Below are 19,132 nucleotides of genomic sequence, written 5' to 3'. Positions count from 1 at the left end.
ATTTGCCCACTTTTCCTGCCGTAGCTATCAATACATATTTAGACAAACCTTCTGGTCTGGAGCAAGCACCAGGGTCTGACCCTCTGTCATGTATCTGACTGCCAAACAAACCTGAAACTGGAGCTTGGTTTGTGATCTACAGCATTGTTCCTCTTTTGACACTCACCAAATACACTTTACTGGAAATGGTAAAGATTTGCAAGAAATTTCAGAACTGCAGATGCAAGGACACACAGCTGGATTGAAATAATTGTCCCTGAATATTTTAAATTTCAGATCTGGATTCCAATCTAAGCAGACAGTCAAGGTTGGATTTGCTGTGGTCAATGTCTCTTGAGCTGCCAGTTGTATTTCCTACAAAAATATCAGGAATTTTATGAAAGCAGCTGTTCTGAAAAGGGTTTTTTGCCATCCTCCAGACTGATTTCAGCTGATTTGGCTTTACATACCCCATACCATACTCAGACTCTGGGAAATGTACTTCAGTGTGCTCTGTAGAGCAACTGAGATATGAATCTGTATCACCAGCAGACTGAAAAGACTCACCTACCCACTTCACTCTCTGGTAGGCTGATAAAAACGGAATGGCAGACAACTGAGTGGGATAGTACCTAACACAGAAACTCCCAGCACTGTGGTGAAGGCTCTCTCTGCCTCCCCTCCATCCCTTCTTCTGGGAACCACAGGAACATCAAGAGCAACACATACAGCTGCTGGATATTGTAAGACCTCAAATATGCAAACTAGCAGTTAAAACCTCATCTGGTCTTTGCAGATCCACTCTGATGGAAATCACTTTAGTCTAAGCTGGAGCATCCTGCATTGCTTTAATTTCTACTGGCTTTTGATGACCCCCTCTGTTCGGATTTAACTTTGTAGTGCACATGCTCTCTGCCCCAGTATGTACTATACATGTTACTTCATTCAGCCAATGCTTCAGAAATTAATTAGTTGCTGACTTCCAGTGAAATTCTTTAGATCTAACTCCCTGTTTTTTAAGAACCTAATTAAAAAACCTGCTAAGGATTTATTCCAACTCTGTGTGGGCAACATTTGCATCCTGGTCCTGTCCCATTCATTATTAGGAACAAGAACTGAAACATGCTGGTGCTGTCAAACCAATGCATCACCTCTTAGTGGCTAAAAAGCACTGAGTTTGTTCTGCCCTGAGAAAGGAAGGAGGAAGGGAGATTTGACTGCTGGCTGGTGGAAGGCTGAAGGGAAAGTGTAGCCAGACCCCACCCAAAGCTAGACAGGGATAGGAGAAAAGACAAAAGATACAAGATGGAACATGGGAAATTTCAACTAGGCATGGCAGAAGAAATTTTCACCGTGAAGGTGGTGAAATACTGGAACAGAAGCCTAGAGAGGTGTGGGATTTCCATCCTTTAAAATAAATTTCTTCAGCCATGAACAACCTCTTCTAATCAAAACTTTTTTGAGCTAGATGCTGGACTACACACCTTTACAGGTGTCTTCCAGGAGAAATTATTCCGTGATTCTAAGAGGAAAATGAGGTAGATTTAATATAATATGGCTGAGGGTGCACGTTTCTCATTTTCCTAAGCTGTTTCCTGAAAAGACTCCAAAAGACTGTGTCTCACCTGCTGTATTTCAAGTGTGTCTAAAATCCCAAGACAATTCACAGCGTAAGATTAAAATGTCAAAGTGCCTCTAGCTCTAAGTGACATTACTTCTCTTTCATGCTGGAAACATTTTAAGCTTGGTTCCTGTATACCATTTCTGGCAAGGGAAGTCCTGCCTCACAAACCTGTTGACAGTCAGGGGACTCATGTACATATGAAAAAGGGTGGTTCAAGCAGATTGCCCCTATGTGTCTTTCCATAAAGCTTCTGACAGGGACCTTCCCCATGCCTTCTAAAGAAGTATAAAAACACGCATAGGAAAGATTAACTGGCCAAAATCAGGAAGTTAAAGGTAGGAAGAAATGGGCTGTTCTACAGCAGAAAGACAGATATGAGTCCCTACATCTACAGAGGATATATTATAAATACAGAAGTTTCAAAGAATGGCAAGGATGGTTAATAACTTCCACATAGGAAAAAGAGAAAAAAAATTAGGCTGGGAGTCTTCAGTGTGGAACAGAAATGACTAAAGGTGAAATATGTTGACGACTATAAAATCATGATAGGTATAGAGGGATGACTAGGAAAGACATTGTATTGCTGTTACTTCCAGTACAAGAATCCTTGGTCAGCAAACAATGGTAAGAAGGACTGTATCCACGACACAGAGAGGGTCTTTGTGTAACTGGCGATGCATGTGGGAAACTCCTTGGCAAAGGGGGAACATTGTGGATACAAAAAGCTCATACCGAATTCAAGGGGAGACTGAAAAACCCTATTAGCTTTTCTAAAAGAAAAAAAAAGTTTGCAAGTTATTTTATAGAGAAACTGCACTAGAAACCCCCCTGAAAATCGTCAGAAGATAGAGGAGCATCAGCATTGATACATTCCCTGCTCTTGCTCTTCTCTAGGCATTTAATCATGGCCATGACTGATGACAGAGCTAGCTGGAAAATAGTTGAGCTTATGTTCTCTGACCTTCCTTTAGCCAGGCAAGACATCCACCAGAGATGCCCATGCCGTGCCTGCATGCAGCCGGCTCACCCATGGCTGCTGGCTTCCCTCTTTTCCTGATGGATTCCCCACCCAATGCTCTGGACTCCTGGGATGGCCGATGCACATGTGACCCCCTGACCAATGCAAGCACGTCCAGGGGCTGCCGCAGGAATCTTGGCCGTGAGGATAAATCTCAGCAGACCTGAGACAATGAGACTGGGAAAGTGAAACCACTGGTGGCCTCAGCTACGTGGCCTGAAAAACCTGAATTTCCAAAAGGATTCAAACTCTTTGCAGGAATCTCAGAATGTGTTTTTCAAGATAGCTACCAGATGCCTAGCTCCCCTTGACTGCAGAGTGATAGCACTTCTGAAAATACATGAGGCACCTATGTACATCTTTAGGTGCTTAAATCTCTCCAGTGTGCTGACCCTGTGCCCTCCAGAACTTAAAAATAACTCTGACTAATTGGGCTCCTACTTGACCCCGTGTGGTTTGAGGCCTGCTCCATCTGCATAGGCTGACAGGGCAATGAAAATATATTAATCTGAAGTGAAAAGCACTTATTGCAGATGGAGGCAGATCCCTTGAGATACATATCTGATCCCAAAGTTAAGGGCAGGCATGGCAATTTTAATATTATATTATATAAATACTACATTTTAAATAATAGAGAAGGTGTGACATTATCAATTTATGGCTTAAAAAAATACAAATCACACTGTTTTACACCAGGTTAAATGACTGCAGTCTATAAATTTTTGTGATTCTCTATTACAAAAATACTTGTAGTGGTAAATACTAATAGACAGGAAATTGCCATATGTGGGTTTTTTTTCCCCTCAACAAAACAAAAGAGAAAGAAAAGAAGAATGGATATGTTGGGGATAGGCCTCTCCCTGCAAGTGCATTTGTGCAGAACCACGCTGCGCAGGTTGGAAGCTTTGGTGGGCAGGATAAAATAATTTAAACTCCAAACAAAAGAGTGCAGAAAGACAAAAGACTGAGCAGGAGGCGTGTCAGACAACAGTATCACATTCACTGTGTGTGCACGTGTGCCAAAGCTGTACCTGATTACCAGATTATCTCATATGTATGCATACTTATCTAGGCATCTCACTATTTTTTTTTTCTCAGAGAGCACTTTTGTTATTAGACACTGGCATTCCCATGTTTGGCACACTCAGGGTTCGTTTCCATGCCTTTGCTATTTTTTTTCCTTTCTTATTTTCCATTTCAGTATAAGACACTGTAAGCACATTTTTTCGGCTGGTGAATAGGCAGAGAGATCTTCTTGTCCAACTCAAGGACGCATTCCCTCGCATTTTCAAAGCAGATGATTAGCTGTACTAGGCTCTGCCAAGACAGTGGGCGTTGCATACCTAAATCCTTGTGCAGGTCTTTGAAATTATTCTCTCTTGATAACTAATTGCAGGAGCTGACCTTCCCAGTTTCACATCCATCCACAGTTTCCCAGCAACAGTGCAATGCACCACCTACTATGCCAGTTATCCACTGGCCATTTTGTGCAAAACTGCACAAAAAAGTTTACTTAGTACACTGCTTTAAATTCAAAAGCAGGTGAATGGGCAGTGTTGTGATCCTGGATCTGATCCCGCTCATCTGCCGTCAGTGATAGCCCTGAGCTTTGGGATATTGCTACCACCAGCTACCCTCGTTACGTTTTTAAATCACAGAAGCCATGCCTGTGTGAGCAGCAGCCAGCCAGGTGGAGTGGCTGTGTCCAGCCTGCCCCGCAGGAGTGCCGGGCTCCAGCTCTGGGCCGTGCAGCAGGACGTGTCCCCAGCACAGCGGACACGTTCAGCCACGAGGCAAGAGGAGCACGTGTGACGGGAGCACTCTCCTGCTCTCTCCCAGCCTTGGCAGAGGCAGTCTGCAGGGCACTTGAAAGGCTTCTCTGGAGCACAGTAATTATTAGTGGAATGTTTACTGGGTCACTTCAAATGGAAACAGAATGTCTTCAGAAACACTACACAGGGCATTTGATTAGCAGTGGAGATGAACCTGTACCAGGAACTCGGATTCAGAGAATTCATGTTCAGCCTTTGTGGCTGTAACTCTGCTCAAGTCAGGATGCCCTCTTCCCCCAGCTATTTATTTAGCTGAAACACATAATGTTCTTGTTAGTTCAGCTAGGGCTGGATATTTCTTTTTTCTCTGTTCCAAGAGAAGCATTGTTCTACAAAGGAACAGCTTGAGTCTAAAAGCAAATAGGTTAGCAAAATAGCCTGTGCCAGTGGGCAACAAGAGCACTCTGGGTGGTTAAGTAAGAAAATTGGAGTTTGATTTTAGGTGCCCAAGTTTGAAAGTATTTGCCTATATTCCTCAGTGGTCCTCCCACACCCTAATTCAATTCATATCTTATAGAGAAAGAGAATTCATATCTTTCTGTACAGCAGAGTGGTGAATCCTAAAACTGGATGCTTGTTGTAAACAAATTGAAAAAATAAAAAAGAAAAAATCACAGCTGCACCTTCAAAGGTAGTTATCTGAGCTCATCACTGTGCTGCAGGTATATTCTTTGTGTGGTATTTCCTAACACTGAATGTACACGTGCATGAAAGCAAAAAACGATCCCCAGCAGCCGCGCCAACCTCATTTGAACATTAGATTATTCACTTTCCCAACTAATCAATAATTGTTATAATTAAAATTGATAGTTGCAAATAACATGACAGAGTGCTGCTGCCAGAATACTGATTGTGTATTTGGCTTGAAAAGATAGGCAGTAGCGTGGAACACTTATTTTCCAATTTGCTTTTAGCTGTGTGCAAATTGCTTTAGCTGTATCCAGCTGATTTAGACCTTGCCTGGAGGTACACTAGATTAATTGGGAGCCACACATTCATTGCTTACAGAATGGACTCTATAATTGGTGAAATTTGTTAGTGCCAGTTATAAAATAACTATATAGTTCTGCTTTTTAGTTGCCCTTTCATTACTCTTTCGGGAAAGGGAAAAAACAATTAGAATCTTTCAGACAACCAAAATTGCTTTTAAGTCTTTATGTAAAACCACCAGTGTGACTACAGTCAATATTTTATGCAAGTCAACATTAGTGTGAATATAGTATTGATTTTTTTTTCAAAACTGAAAAGCTCTTCAGCATACATAAGAGGGATTTTTTTTGTCCTTGTTGTGACTGAACTTTAGATAATGAAACCATTATGTTCTTATTACCCAGCGCTTTCAAAAATAACTTTGTTCTTTTTTTGTATCTTAACTAGCTTATTATTAACCTAGAAAAATTCATTGTTGTTTGCTGGCACCCAAAAGCATTTAAAAGAGACTACAGCTTTTCTTAAATCCAGGCTCCCTTTTTGCCTATGTGTATATAATAATGACACATAAAGCCTACAGCTAAATACATAAATATAATAGACTACTTCCAAGTTATACATTCTCATGATTATTGATGGATTTAGGATTCAAAGCCATGACCTAGTTTTTTTTTCAGTTTCCCTCGTTCATAACTTTACCCTAAGTCTAAATATTAAACTGTGAGCCAGTTTCTCACAGCTGTTATGCCAGAGATGTTCTGCACCTTACTTGTGGTGCAGAGAATGGTGAAAGACAGTGGAGTGGAGTGGAGTGGAGTGGAGTGGAGTGGAGTGGAGTGGAGTGGAGTGGAGTGGAGTGGAGTGGAGTGGAGTGATTTCACAGAAACGGTCCATGGCCTGGCCCTGAACACGCCTCATCTCTGTGAGGCAAAAAGATGCTCTTAAACACATTGGCACCTTTCAGCTTTTCAACTGCCCAGGAGACACACATAACAAGGCCATGCAGAGGAGACCCTTGCAAAGCTCTCATTTACAGTTCCTGTGACCATACCAAGCCTACAGCCTCTCCCTAGCACAAAACATTTGAGCCTATTGACCAGTTGCAAATAAACTAGATGCTCCAAAGACAGTCTCTACTTTCACAAGTATCGCTAAAAAGGCAAAGCAGAGATGGCCTGTTAGTGGCCTCATGTAGGAAAAATTTAAGAAGTTCACACTTTATTGAACATCTGAGGGTCTAAATACAAAAGAGATCCACTGAAAACTGGTCTTTATTAGCTTCACTGGTCACAAAACTATTTGTTGTTGTCTCCTTTCCTTAGTCATTAGCTAGCAATTTGCTTTTGATGGTGTCAGAAGATAGGGGTGATTCAGATGTTGATTCGAGTACAGCATCCGACCTTGATGTTATCACTAGGGACTAATGGATAACAAATTCAAGTAGCAACTCAGGGGCAAAGCATAATCTAAAAGGGGTGCAGGGTTGTGAAAGGGAGGTGTCGGTCTGGTCTGCATCCCTAACTGCTCTTAGCCACCCTGATAAAACCTCCTGAAAACTTTCCTATGTTTGCCTTACAGAGTCAAAATTGAGTAGATTTTCATCCTAGTGATCATTATATACTAGTCAAATGAGTCTTAGCATGAGCCAGAGGGGTAATCATATTATTGATAAATGTTGTCTTCATTAAATCAATGACTTGTTTTGAAATTTGTTTTCCCTACCAGCTACCAGATCCTGACAAGAATCTGAATGACTTGTGAATTAATTTTGTCCTTTTAAAAAAATGTGGAAAAAAACCCCAAACTATCAAAATTGAATTACTGCAAGCTTATTTTTCACTTTCAATTGAACAAGGCTTAAAACAAACAAACAAACAAGCAAAACCACAACAAGGAACAAACCCACAAGTCTATAACACATTACTAAATATATGGGGCACTTAATATGAAAGTATAGTACTGATTTTGACTTTAGGAACACATGAAATACTGCAACCTGAAGATTCAGCTGAGCTCATCTAAGCTGAACACTGAAGTGCTAATGTTTAAAAACAGAGCAGCCAAAACAAAAGCAAGTACAAAACGATAACATCCCATGATAGAATATCCTTCTTACAGCGAAAAATAGTCAAAATGGCTTCTCAAACACACATCAGCCTATTAATGAAGAGATATGGGCCCTTTACACCGGTGAAAAGTAATCTAATACGGCCATTTAATGGGGCCCAAAGAATGTAAGAATTGATAATGATAACAAACAATGAAAGAGAACAGTACCGAAGGTTTCAACTTACTGCCATGAGAGGAAGTGTAACTGGAGACATACACTTCTGGTTTGCCACATACAGTCCCTTAACTGATAATTTTGTACCCTGCAATAGTTGTCTTTCTCTACAATTTACTCCTGCCTTCAGAGGACAGACAGAGAAGGTGTATTTTTGCTGTATAGCAGCCAGAAGCAGGAGAAATATGTCCTCTGGGAGGGGAGTTGCATTTCAGTAATGTGACAGGTGTAGTGCTCTCTAAAGAAAACGTTTTGTCAGGCCATGCTTGAACTTTAAGACTGACCCATGCTTTATCCTGTCTTATCCTCTATAAGTTGCTCAGATGTATTAAGGTAACTCTCACCTCTCTCTGGACTGTAAACACCCTGTCCCTTGATGCTGCAGGCCTGTGCCACTGAGGAAAGCAGAGCACTCTGAGAGGGCAGTTCATAAGGCAGTGGCATGTGAGTCTGTAGCAAGCACTAAACAGCTTCAGAAGAGTCAGATCTGCCCCAAGGACATTTGCCCCATCTTAACTCCACAGTGAAGGGTCTGCCTGTCCAGTGCCAGAGCTTTCTTTATGGGGACTCACTGCAGTTTTTAGTGTCAGTGTCTGGGCACTCACCTGCGCCTGCTCAGTGACTTATGTGACACCACTACTCCTTGTGCTGCTTGGGTGACCTTGCTGGACCCACAAATCTCCAAAGTCCTGTATTTCATTACAGAGCAGAGCACCGAAGTCCTTAGAGCAGACTCAGAAGTTTTCTGCCCGGTCACTTTTATGTCAGTGCCTCCTGTCCTGCCTATGTATCAGGGCCAGCTTTAATTGTTCCCTCCCCTTTCTGTGTGCATCTTGAATGATTTGTTAGGCCAACACACTGATGTACATCTCTCCTTAAGAGAAATGAATTTTAGTGTATGCTCACCAACCCTTTTACAAGTGGGACAGGTTTTAAAAGCTTGTGATCTCGTGTGAAGGGCAGATATGAAACTCCAAAGCTGAGCAGTCATTGCTATTTTATTGCCACTGGGCTACAAAAGAAACCTCTAAGGAAACTGGTATCAAATCATGCATATAGCATTTATGTGTGACCCTGTAACAAAGGGGAGAGTGAGTACATGAGCATCTGAGAGAGTACATGTGCCTGTACTCAAGCAAGAAGGAAGGAGCTATACCAAATAGCAATTACTTGCTCTGCCTCAAGGGACCAAATCCTTATCTGAGTTGCAGAAGAGCCTGCCTAAGCCCAATGAGAGGTGTTCTAGCACAAAGAACTGGACTCTGTCTTGCTATTTTTAGTATTTTCTTTCTGTAGCAGTTTCTCTACGCTTTCTTTGGGAAAATAAATCCAAACATGGGGACAGACTCCTGACAGATCAAAGGGAAAGTGGTTTCAGGAAAGCCACAAGTCATTTAGAGTCTGAGGATTTGGCAATTTCTCTATTCAAGGAAATCAGCTTCTTTTCAAGCAGGAAGATCATGACTGACTGCAGATACTTGTGGCAAAGCTTGGTATTAAATTGTTATGTTCCAATGCACGGCATGGAACATGTTGTCATTGACATTTTAATGACCTTTTCTGTCTGGGGCTCTACTTGAAAATCAGTGGCTTGATGAGGCTCATCACTGCAAATACTTAAACTGACTTAGTGACAGAGTGGAGAAAGGTATGGACAAAAGGAAATTATAAAAAGCCTTGCTCTGGCTTTTATAAGCAAAGGAAGAGCAGAAATTTCAGCTGTTTTTGCAGTCCATGTAGCCCTTGATGTGGTGCCTCCCACTCTCTTCTGGGGAAGAGAGAGACCCAAAGGAAGGAGCCAGTTAGCTTGCTGAAGCAGCCAGCAGAGCTGACCGCTGCTGAATAGGGAATTCGTTAATAAGAAACACGTTCTGTATACAGAAGGTGTCTAGTTTGAGTACATGTATTAAGAGCCAGCTCCTTTTACAGCTAATTGTCCCTTTCAGTCACTCTCACTGGAAGGAGAGAGGAAAAAAATGCTCCTGTACCCTATTTCTAGTGTCACTTGGACTCTCAAACACAAGTCTATACTATTGAGGAAAGAAGGGTTAAAAACTAAGGGAAAAAAGGTCTGTTTTTTTCATGGCGGTTGTTAACTATGTAGGGGGTTCTTCAGTCTGGGGCTTTTTATTCCACACCTCATTTCCAATGTTTGATTTGAAACATATAAAGACAAAATTCCTCTTTAACCTTACATTTGTCTATTTAAGAAAATATTAGCAGGGGTCTTACTGAAGCCCTTTCCCTGCATAATGTTCTGTAAGAAACAGCGTAAACACAAATCCCTTAAGAGCAGAAACTGCACATTCTTGTTCGCTCTGAAGGTGTAGCCAGGGCTGGGGCCTTCTGGAGGCTGGCAGGTCCCACCCCACTGCCCCCAGCCAAGGGAAAGACAACCAGGGTACAGCACTAGCCCAAGGCATCCGTGTCCCTGAGCCAGGGACGAACAGCTTGGACTGAACTAGGAGTCCTGGGTCACCGAGAAGGGGTGGGGAGAGCAAGCTCCGTGGGTGGCTGGGCGGGGCCAGCAAGGCTTGGTAATACCCTCAGGGCCGTGGAAACAATTAAAAGAGCAGAAGTAATTTACTTGTGAAGATGGATGGCTTGAAATTAGTCCCCCGTATTGAGGGTTTAAGCAGGCTTTCAGAGGGCCTTTGCCTACTGATCTAATTCTACTTTTTATAAGGCATTGCTGCACTGTTTCATGAGGAAATCCTGTAGCATTGTGTTCAAAGCAGTAAGCAAGCACCATCCTACCATCAGCAAACTCAAATGATAGATATCATGTAATTAATTAACATACATCATTATGCCATTCAAAATGACCACAGAATGCTGCTAAAACATCTGTGAGGCTACTGGGACTGAACTACAGTATCAGCTGGCTCTGCAGGAGTTCATATGTTTATAGTAAAATCTGCTTTCATAGTCCCCAGAACATTTCTCTATCATATTATTGTGGAGATTAAGTTTTCTTCATGACAAATATTTCTAGGCTGCAAGTAATAATTACCTTTGCTCAGTCCTTCAGTTTGGTAGTTTATCAGTCCAGATGAGAAATTTCAGAGTTGCTACTGAGGTTCAAAGCCCTATTTAGCATATGTTGCACAAAAATTACTAACAGCCAGTGTAAGAATTTTACTGGTGTCTATCACCCCACCACTGGAACATGCACAACTTCAGCTGATGTCTCCTCTCCTGAATGAAAACTCTTTTGCATTTCTTGGTAACAGTAAGACTCACACCCTCCAAAGATAAGAAAAAAGAAAATAAAGAAAAAAGAAAGAAAAAACAGCCAACCTTGCAAAAAAGGCTGAAGCCATGAGAATGTAGGAAATACTGACCTAGGAAAAAAAAAATTCCCGAGAGAGAGCTGTAGTTCACAGCAATGCTATAGGGTGTTTAGTACAGAGAGCTAAGTGCTAAAGCTGAAATCAGCGCTCTCTTTCTAAAGCAGAACAAAGCTGGCACATTAAGTAATGACTGTATGTCTCCAGTTCTCTCTGATGCAGGGAGATAAAGGCTCAGACTTCCTATGTGGGCTTCGTATCATTCACAATTTTGAGTCATTGGATGGTTTCAAAATACCTTTGAAAACTGTGATTTTTTTGTCATTTACCTTAAGCTCCTTGTTAACAGAGGTCTCTCCTAGCTACTCATGGCATCTTGTGCTATCATCTACGAGGTGCTGTAGCTATTATTAAGAGGTGGCTATAAATATGAGCTATGCTATATGAATTTGAAGTGAGACATGTTCTGTGTCCCAAACACTGTAGGCTAAAGAGAGGCAGGATACATTAACACAGTCTAAGATAGAAAAAAAGGCACAGGTCAATGGACAAATTGTGATAAAAAGAGAGAGAACTAATCAAGGGTCAAGCTCACAAATGTATGCAGAAAGCTTTTAGATGTGAAAATAGAGTTTTGATGATATCGGATGTAAGAGGGAGGGCTCATTAAGCTAGCAAGTGACACAGAGAGGGGAGGGGAGAGGAGAAAAGAGGAGAGAGTGTGTGGCAAGCAAACACTGGAGTGAGGTTCTCAGAAAGAAACATGAGGACAGTAGCTTTGTCAGTTGTGATAGTGGCAAGACTCTGATGCCAGAAGGAAATATGAATTAGACTCCCTGCCTGACTCTCACTGGTTCCCTGAGAAGAGCCAGGGTGGAGAGTTGTAGAAAGGCACTGTAGTGTCCTTTGTTTATGCCAATTTTTTTTGCTGTCAACAATCCCTCGTGTGCATTTTAGAATGGATTCAGGGATGCTCTAAATTCATGTCCTTTGGAGGTCCTTGTTCTGACAGCAGAGTGACAAGTGTGACAAGTGACCAAGTGGTTAAACGCAACCAGTGCATCTATCAGAAGAAAGGAGGGGATGCATGGCACAGAATTAGCTCTGTGACTTCTCAGGTGTTCCTCAAGGCCACCAGGCAATCCAAAATTACAGAACTGAAGTTTTGTTTCTTCTAGCCCCCATTTTCACCAGCTCTAGGTTAGCCCTGGTAGCCAGCCAGCTCAGTTGGTTAGATCCCAGTCCTGTTTCAGCCCCTAGAGCTACATGGTAGCTCAAAAAGCACCCCACACCCCTTTGCTGTTCACATCCATTTTTTTGCCACTGCAAGTATCCAAGGCAGTAGCTCCCTGGCTGGGTTTTTGAGTCTGGGTGATGGGCTTGCACTGACAAACCTTTCATTTCTCTAGCTGCATTTACATGGACAGACTAGAAACTCAAATGAGTGTACTGCATAAGCCCTACTTCACCTTTGCAAGACATCCAGCAGCATCTGGGTGAAAGACAGAAGCAAGGTCACTGTTAGCTGCTGCTGGAAGGACAGGGTGGTAGAGGTCAGCTAGAGGTAGCAAAAAGTGTAATTCCATCCTGTGGTAAACAGAGTGCAAATGTATCTGCATTGTAATGCTTCTGCTACCCCTTTTCAGTGACCAGACTCTGCAGCTCTTAGTTCCCTGGTGTATAAATTGCCGTCCTTGTATTACTGCTTCAGTTTGCTCTGCCTTTGGATGCTCATACAAATGGTGAGATGACCTTGGCAGCTGCACATCAGTGCTCAGACATGGGGGGATACCCTTTGGCTTCAGACCATGCTGAACCAGAGAGTGTGACACTGTATCACAGCCTTTACGGAGGTCAGTATGGAGAGTGTTAAACCAAAAAGAAAGCTATGAAGCTAGATGAAAGACAAAATAATCTTAAGTGGAAGAAGACAATAAACGGCAATAGATGTTAGCCACTCTTACAGACTTCAAAGATACAATAAAGCTATAACATTATTGTAATATTAACCGTTGCTTACTCTGTATCAATCAGAGTAATTCATTCCAGTTACTTTTGACACTCAAACCACACTAATTCAAAATCACCAATAGTGTGAATTTATAAGATCTGTTTTGCTGTGGTAGCATTAATGGTTTAGGTGGAAAAAAACAAAAGTCAATGGTACATTTCAACACAAAAGCCATCTGAGCCTTTACTATAGAAGTAATAAGGCATTTATTATTTCAAGAGCCCTGCATTCACAATATCCCCTTTTTCAAAGAAAACAACCCTTCCTTCCCATTTTTGAGGCTAACTTGTAGTATGTCACCACTGTGAGACTTCTGAATGTGTTCAGAACAAGACAATAATAGTAAGCCACAGATGAATGATGTGTAGTAAAAATCAATAAACCTTATAACTATTCACTAAGGGAACTGATTTTATGCCTATAAAAATAAAACAATTATAGCAATATTAATGGCAGATTCATCATAGTAATATAAAAGTCCAAGTGTGCTTGTCTGTTGGGAATCTTTAATTCATCCTTCTGTATTAAGTATTCACAAGGTAGAAGAAACGGAACCAACTTCAAGAACAACCTTTAACTTGCAGTAATTCACCCTGTCAAAAAAACCCCAACAAACACAAAACAAAAAAAACCAGTAAAACTTTAAAAAGCCGTTTTGACAATCAATGTAACTGGGATATGCAAAAAAGGAAAAAAGTTAAAGCCTCAAAAACCTGTCCAGTAAATCTCATTTTTTTTCACATCATGATTAGTGATTTCATGTTACTGTGTACTGTGTTAACTGCATTGTAACAAAACAGGTGGTATAGCCACATAAAACATTTATTTTGTGGTAATGCTGGTTAAACACAGCAAAGGAATTTTATTTTTTTTTTAATTGACAGGTCCTCTGTTTTTAGGCATCTACTCATTTTTGGGGGGAAGGGCAATACAGATATAATAGGAAAAAAATTGCCTATAATTTGTAGCATACAGAGCTGCTCTAAAACAGGTATTAGAGACTTCAGTTCCACTAATACCATCCAAAGTGTTACCATGGGCCTTTTTTGAGCCTATTCGGGTCAACTGAAAGAGGTCCATCTGCCATCTGGCTTGGACCCTGCATTGCCCGCTGGGAGAGGACAATGGCACAGGCCCAGCAGGAGCACGACTAGGAGCTGTGCCATTGCTGCAGCCTCTGCTATCTACAGCTATGACACATCTTTCAAAGTGGCTCATAGACACCCAGAAATCAAAAAAGAAAAATAAAATAAAATTTTTTAAAAAATCAATTTTTTTTTTCATTATTCTGATTGCCAAATTATTTAAGGCAAGTAAAAAAATGAAAGCATTTGATATAGGTTTTACATAAAATAAACTAGGTTACAGCATAAAACAAGTAAACAGGTAATGGCATTAAAGTCTCTCCTCTAAATCTGGGTAATTGTAAACATTAAAAAAAAGACTGCAGGACTATTCAAGTAATAGAACAATCACAGATGTCTTCTCGTATGCAGGCTATTAGGTTATCTGCCATTCAAGATTATCAAAAAAGACATTTCATTATTCACAGATGCTCATTATCTCCATTTAAAATCTATACATTATATACAACACAGTTTTTGTGGTACTAGAATCCCCATGCCTTCCAAAGGTATATTTTTCACAATACACAATTACAATGAAACAGTGAATACAGTAACATTTTACACTGATGCATCTTAATAGGAACCACCAAATAGACATCTACATTGTACCAAAGTGTCATCACAGTTAGCCTCTCTGAGAGCTTGTGGGAAATACCAGAAGGGTATGCAAGGTTCAGGCACACTGATACATAACATTATTTATTTACAATTGGAAAGGAAAAAAGAGAGAAGAAAAAGAAAGGGAAGAAGAAGAGAAAAGAAACAAACAGCCTTTTGCAGTTAACGCCTTCTAAACATGACAAATACATATCTCCATTTAGTGTGTGGTTCGCAACTTAGCAGCAGACCCTGTGTGCGAGCCTTGGTACTGATACAAAAAAAGTAAAGAATATATATATATTTTTATATATATATGTATATATATATATACGCATATATATATATATATAAAAACAGAAGTCTAATTACAGCAACATTTGTTACTCTGTGATAAAATCTGCAATTTACAAAAATGAAATGACTGGTTTTTGCCTGCCATTAAGGCATTTCAAATTAACACCATGGAACTGATGTCTGTAATAAAGCGCTTCCTCATGTGATCCAGTCACATGACAATGTTCATCCCCAAATTCATCATTCTCTGAAAAGAGAAGGAAAAAGGTTTTAGTAAGCAGCATCCTTTCCTCACACTTTTTGTCCTGCACTTTGAATGCATCATGAAATGAAATCTGTACAAGTATTCTCAAACCCAAGAAGAAAAGACACCAAGCTGTGTCCTCATCCCTCCCCTACCAGGAACCACATCCTAAGAAGTAACCTGTGCCAGGATTTATCCTCTGTTCTGATACCCTATCATCCATCAGCTCTTTCAGGGCTACAAACCTTTCTTACTCAAATAATTCCAGCTAATGGTTGCTTGTTTCAGCATCAGCTTGCAGACAGACACCTGTAACAGGGACCTTCACAGTTCTATTTAATACATTAAACTCTGAGGTTTAATATGGCAGCTATGAACAAAACCCTAATGTTAAAAGATGCTTTGGGATTTTCACTGGATATGGGATTATCATGATACAGAAGTTTTCCTCTTGACAACCTAGTAAATAACTGAGAGGCAAATGTGTGAAATGGGTGTGTAACTTAAATATGAAGCCATTTCTAACAGGCTCCCAAACAAACCTCCCTGAAAGCAAGATCAGCAAACCAGGCCAACTTGCAGAATAGATAAAATACTAAGTTATTCTGGTCATTCATATAGTCAACTGAACATTAATTTTAAAATAATTTCATTAAAAATTTGGATCTTATATAGTATTTCATAATCTCTTGTTTTCTCTTAATACCAATCCTTAAAACACACTCTATGGAAAATGTCAGAAGACAGACTACTTGTTCTTTCTTAATGACCTGTGTTACAGTTAAAGAACACAACTAAGGAAGGACAAAATGTCATTCTAAGGAGAACAAAACTGCAATTAACCCAAAGTACCAAGCTTTTCCTCAACCTTAAAAACTGTGTTGTACAAGGAAATGCACACTATCAGGCTAAAAACTCTATGATTTGCTTTCTCCTGTCTATGTTACGATATATAATTTATTGTCTATTTACCTTCTTTGTGCAGGAAACATACCAGATGCAGATGCCTGTGCAGCCACCTGCTGAGTGGCAACAAGGGCAGCAGAGGTCAATCCTGAGGGAAAGAAAAAACAAAGGAATGCTGGTGTACGTCTGGTTTTAATGGATTTTTGTGCTCAGAGAAATGGTAGGAAGGATCTCTAAAGCAAACAGCCAGAAAGTGTGGCAGGGGTTAACACTACATAAATGGCAAATATTGCAGGGAACATTGTTAAGACAGCCTGCCCAGTATGATCAATATACCTTTCTGTAATAAACTGAATTGTCTTTGATAGATATTCTAGAAGAAATTACAGCATTTTGACTTACTTCTTTCCAAATACTGCACTGCATGATGCTAAGTGGTTTGTATGAGTTCATGAATAGGAAGCTCAGTAGAAATAATAGGTACCAGGAAACAACAAGAATCAAAAGTCACAGTGAATTACAGAAACGACATGCCAGCTGCTCAGGATACAATACATTCATAATAACTTACCATTTTTACAGTTTTGCTACTGAACAAGCATAATGCATCCCAAAAGGCATATGGAATCATTGAATCACACTGAGAAATGTCAAGATTTTTACACAGGAAAAATAAGTACTGAGGCACCAAGTGAATGTAAAGAAGAAATGTCATTTAGCCACCAATTGTGGTAGCACATACTTTGCTGCATGGGAGGAAACCTCCTTTTAATTCAACTAGAGTCCACGGTTAGAGAAAAAACATTCAAAGACTGGTATAAAACCTAGGGAGAATAAATCGTATCTCACTGTGCTGCTTTTTCCCTGACTGAACTTTGTGCATGGCATTTGCCAAAATACAAAGACTCCTCTTTCAAACAGTCAAATTATAACAAGCACAAACCCTTGTGACTGCAATGCCTTGTACATAAAATATGTTCAGTATAAAAAGCTTTTGTCTTTGCTACACTTCCTCCATTGCTTACACAACCCTAATTATACAAAAAGGAGGTTGTTTGGTTTGGATTTTTTACTGTGTTTCAGCCAGTTAATGTCAGTTTGTGGGAGGAATCAAAACATTCATGTGGATGACAGCCTAACTCGTACATCTTTAATAATGTTCTGACACCCAGTTTTGGAAACAAAACTTGGTATTTCTCAGGCATGAAGCTATTAATTTATTGCTAGCACATGCCATGAATTTTTAACCCTTCCTAAGTGTAAAGCACTTCTGATTTAACAACAGGATCTCCATTCAAAATGCTTCATGTAGGCATGATTTCCAATGTCAAGACAACAATTCCATGAGGCAAACCAATCCCATCCACTGAAAATTTTCTGCTCACCTTGAAATGGGTCATACTGTCCAGGTATAAGGGGGTAGCCCATTCCAACATGTGTATGGTGGTGTGTGTGGAGATGCCGCTGGCTGAAAGGAGAATGGCGGTCTCGCTCCCTTTCTGCTTCCCGTTCACGCTCAGCTGGTGATTTTTCCACAGGCTAGTAATAGAAATTGAAATAAAACTGATGTGAGAATTTTAGAAGGGATGAAATCACAACAAAACCATGTGCTAGTACCTGTCAAAAACCTTTTGAATCCAAATGATTAAGCTAATTTTTTTCTGAAGAAGTATCTCTACTGGAGTATTTGCACTTGATTCTAGTCTAATGCTAGTCTTTCTGGCTAATGGAAGATTTCCCAATGCACAGAGATTTTGGGGCAACACACTGCATCTTGAAGACACCACAGTGATTTCTAGTTTTGGGCTCCCTGAAGCTCGGCTGGCTTGCCAATGCCTGAGCAACCTAGGTGAGCTGCTGAAAAGGGATGTTAATAAATCCTCAATCTTCTAAAACGTTCTGGGGATCAAGTTTGACTGAATAGTAGAAAAACCTTTTTAAAAATAGAATGAGAGTCAGTGATTTGTTCACAATTAAAACCAGCACCAACTTATCTGAAAGTGAAATAACAGTATTTGTTCCAACTTTGTAAATCTTGTTTGTAAATCTTCAGAAATGGGGCTGGTAATCAGCTACTTGGAAAATGTGAATTCTTGGCAAATACAAGGAGGGGATATTATCAAATCCCATAGCCCAACTTTTCATTTCATTATCTGTTTCCAGGCAGGAGTTTCCTGTTTAACTGCAAAAATCTGTGCACCAGGAGGTCTCTCTGAATCTGTATTTCTGTATGAGTCCATTCAAGATAGGAAAACTCAGCACAGAACTGTGTTAGATGTGTGTGTCACTACCCGTTCATGCCACAGAAGCATCCTGACTATAAATTGCTTTTACTGTAAGCAGTACTATAAAGAAGAATCATGCATTCACAGCTTGATGCCAGATTGTGTGCTTCCTATGATTACGTTCCTGCTCTACCCCTCCCTGTACGTAAAACTCTTCAGTAAGAATGGACGAAGCCTTACAACAGGTGACTTGCTGCGATACTGGTTGGCATGCTGCTGGAGCAAATCCAGTGCTTTGGACTCAGTGGTTGATTTTGCATTGATGCTTGGGCTGGTATTGACCTTCTCTGCCTCTTCTCTCCCTGACATCTTCCCATAAACTGGATAATGAAATCCTGGAGAGAGATAGGCCCCTGCAGGTAAACAATAAATACCACATCAAGTTACTGTTTTTACATTTTTATTTTATCAGGGTAGGAGGAGACAATGTCAGAACTGAGAATAACATCAAAAGTAGATCACATGACTACCAAATGGCACCGCTGCTCTTCAATTTCATATTACCTAATTTACCCTGATGAATGGAGGTTATAAAGAGGGTTGAGTTGATAGCCATTTCAGACATTTATGGGTCCTCTTTAGTAAAAGGAATAGTAACTATAATGGTTCTGACAGTAAGTGCTTAGAATATTTTTATAGGCAATAAACTACCTGTCAGTCTAACAGCAACAGCAGACTGTCAAATGTTGAGAAACTTGAGAGTTCATA

General features: G+C 40.4%; 1 protein-coding gene across 1 annotated transcript in view; it reads right to left on the bottom strand.

The window, feature by feature from the left end:
• Nucleotides 1-16,201: 16,201 nt before the first annotated feature.
• The window catches only part of ZNF608 (zinc finger protein 608), an 81,202-nt gene continuing 78,271 nt past the window's right edge, over nt 16,202-19,132 (bottom strand). The window contains exons 7-9 of the mRNA XM_032096669.1: nt 18,605-18,777; nt 17,525-17,678; nt 16,202-16,287 (exon numbers count right to left, since the gene is read on the bottom strand). Coding sequence (XP_031952560.1) covers nt 16,202-16,287; nt 17,525-17,678; nt 18,605-18,777 — 413 coding nt within the window. The remainder of the gene's footprint in view (nt 16,288-17,524; nt 17,679-18,604; nt 18,778-19,132) is intronic.

This window comes from Corvus moneduloides, chromosome Z (genome assembly GCF_009650955.1).
Source record: "Corvus moneduloides isolate bCorMon1 chromosome Z, bCorMon1.pri, whole genome shotgun sequence".
NCBI lineage: Eukaryota > Metazoa > Chordata > Aves > Passeriformes > Corvidae > Corvus > Corvus moneduloides.
Note: the sequence above shows the minus strand (reverse complement) of the source record. Positions and strands in the feature narration are given on the sequence as shown.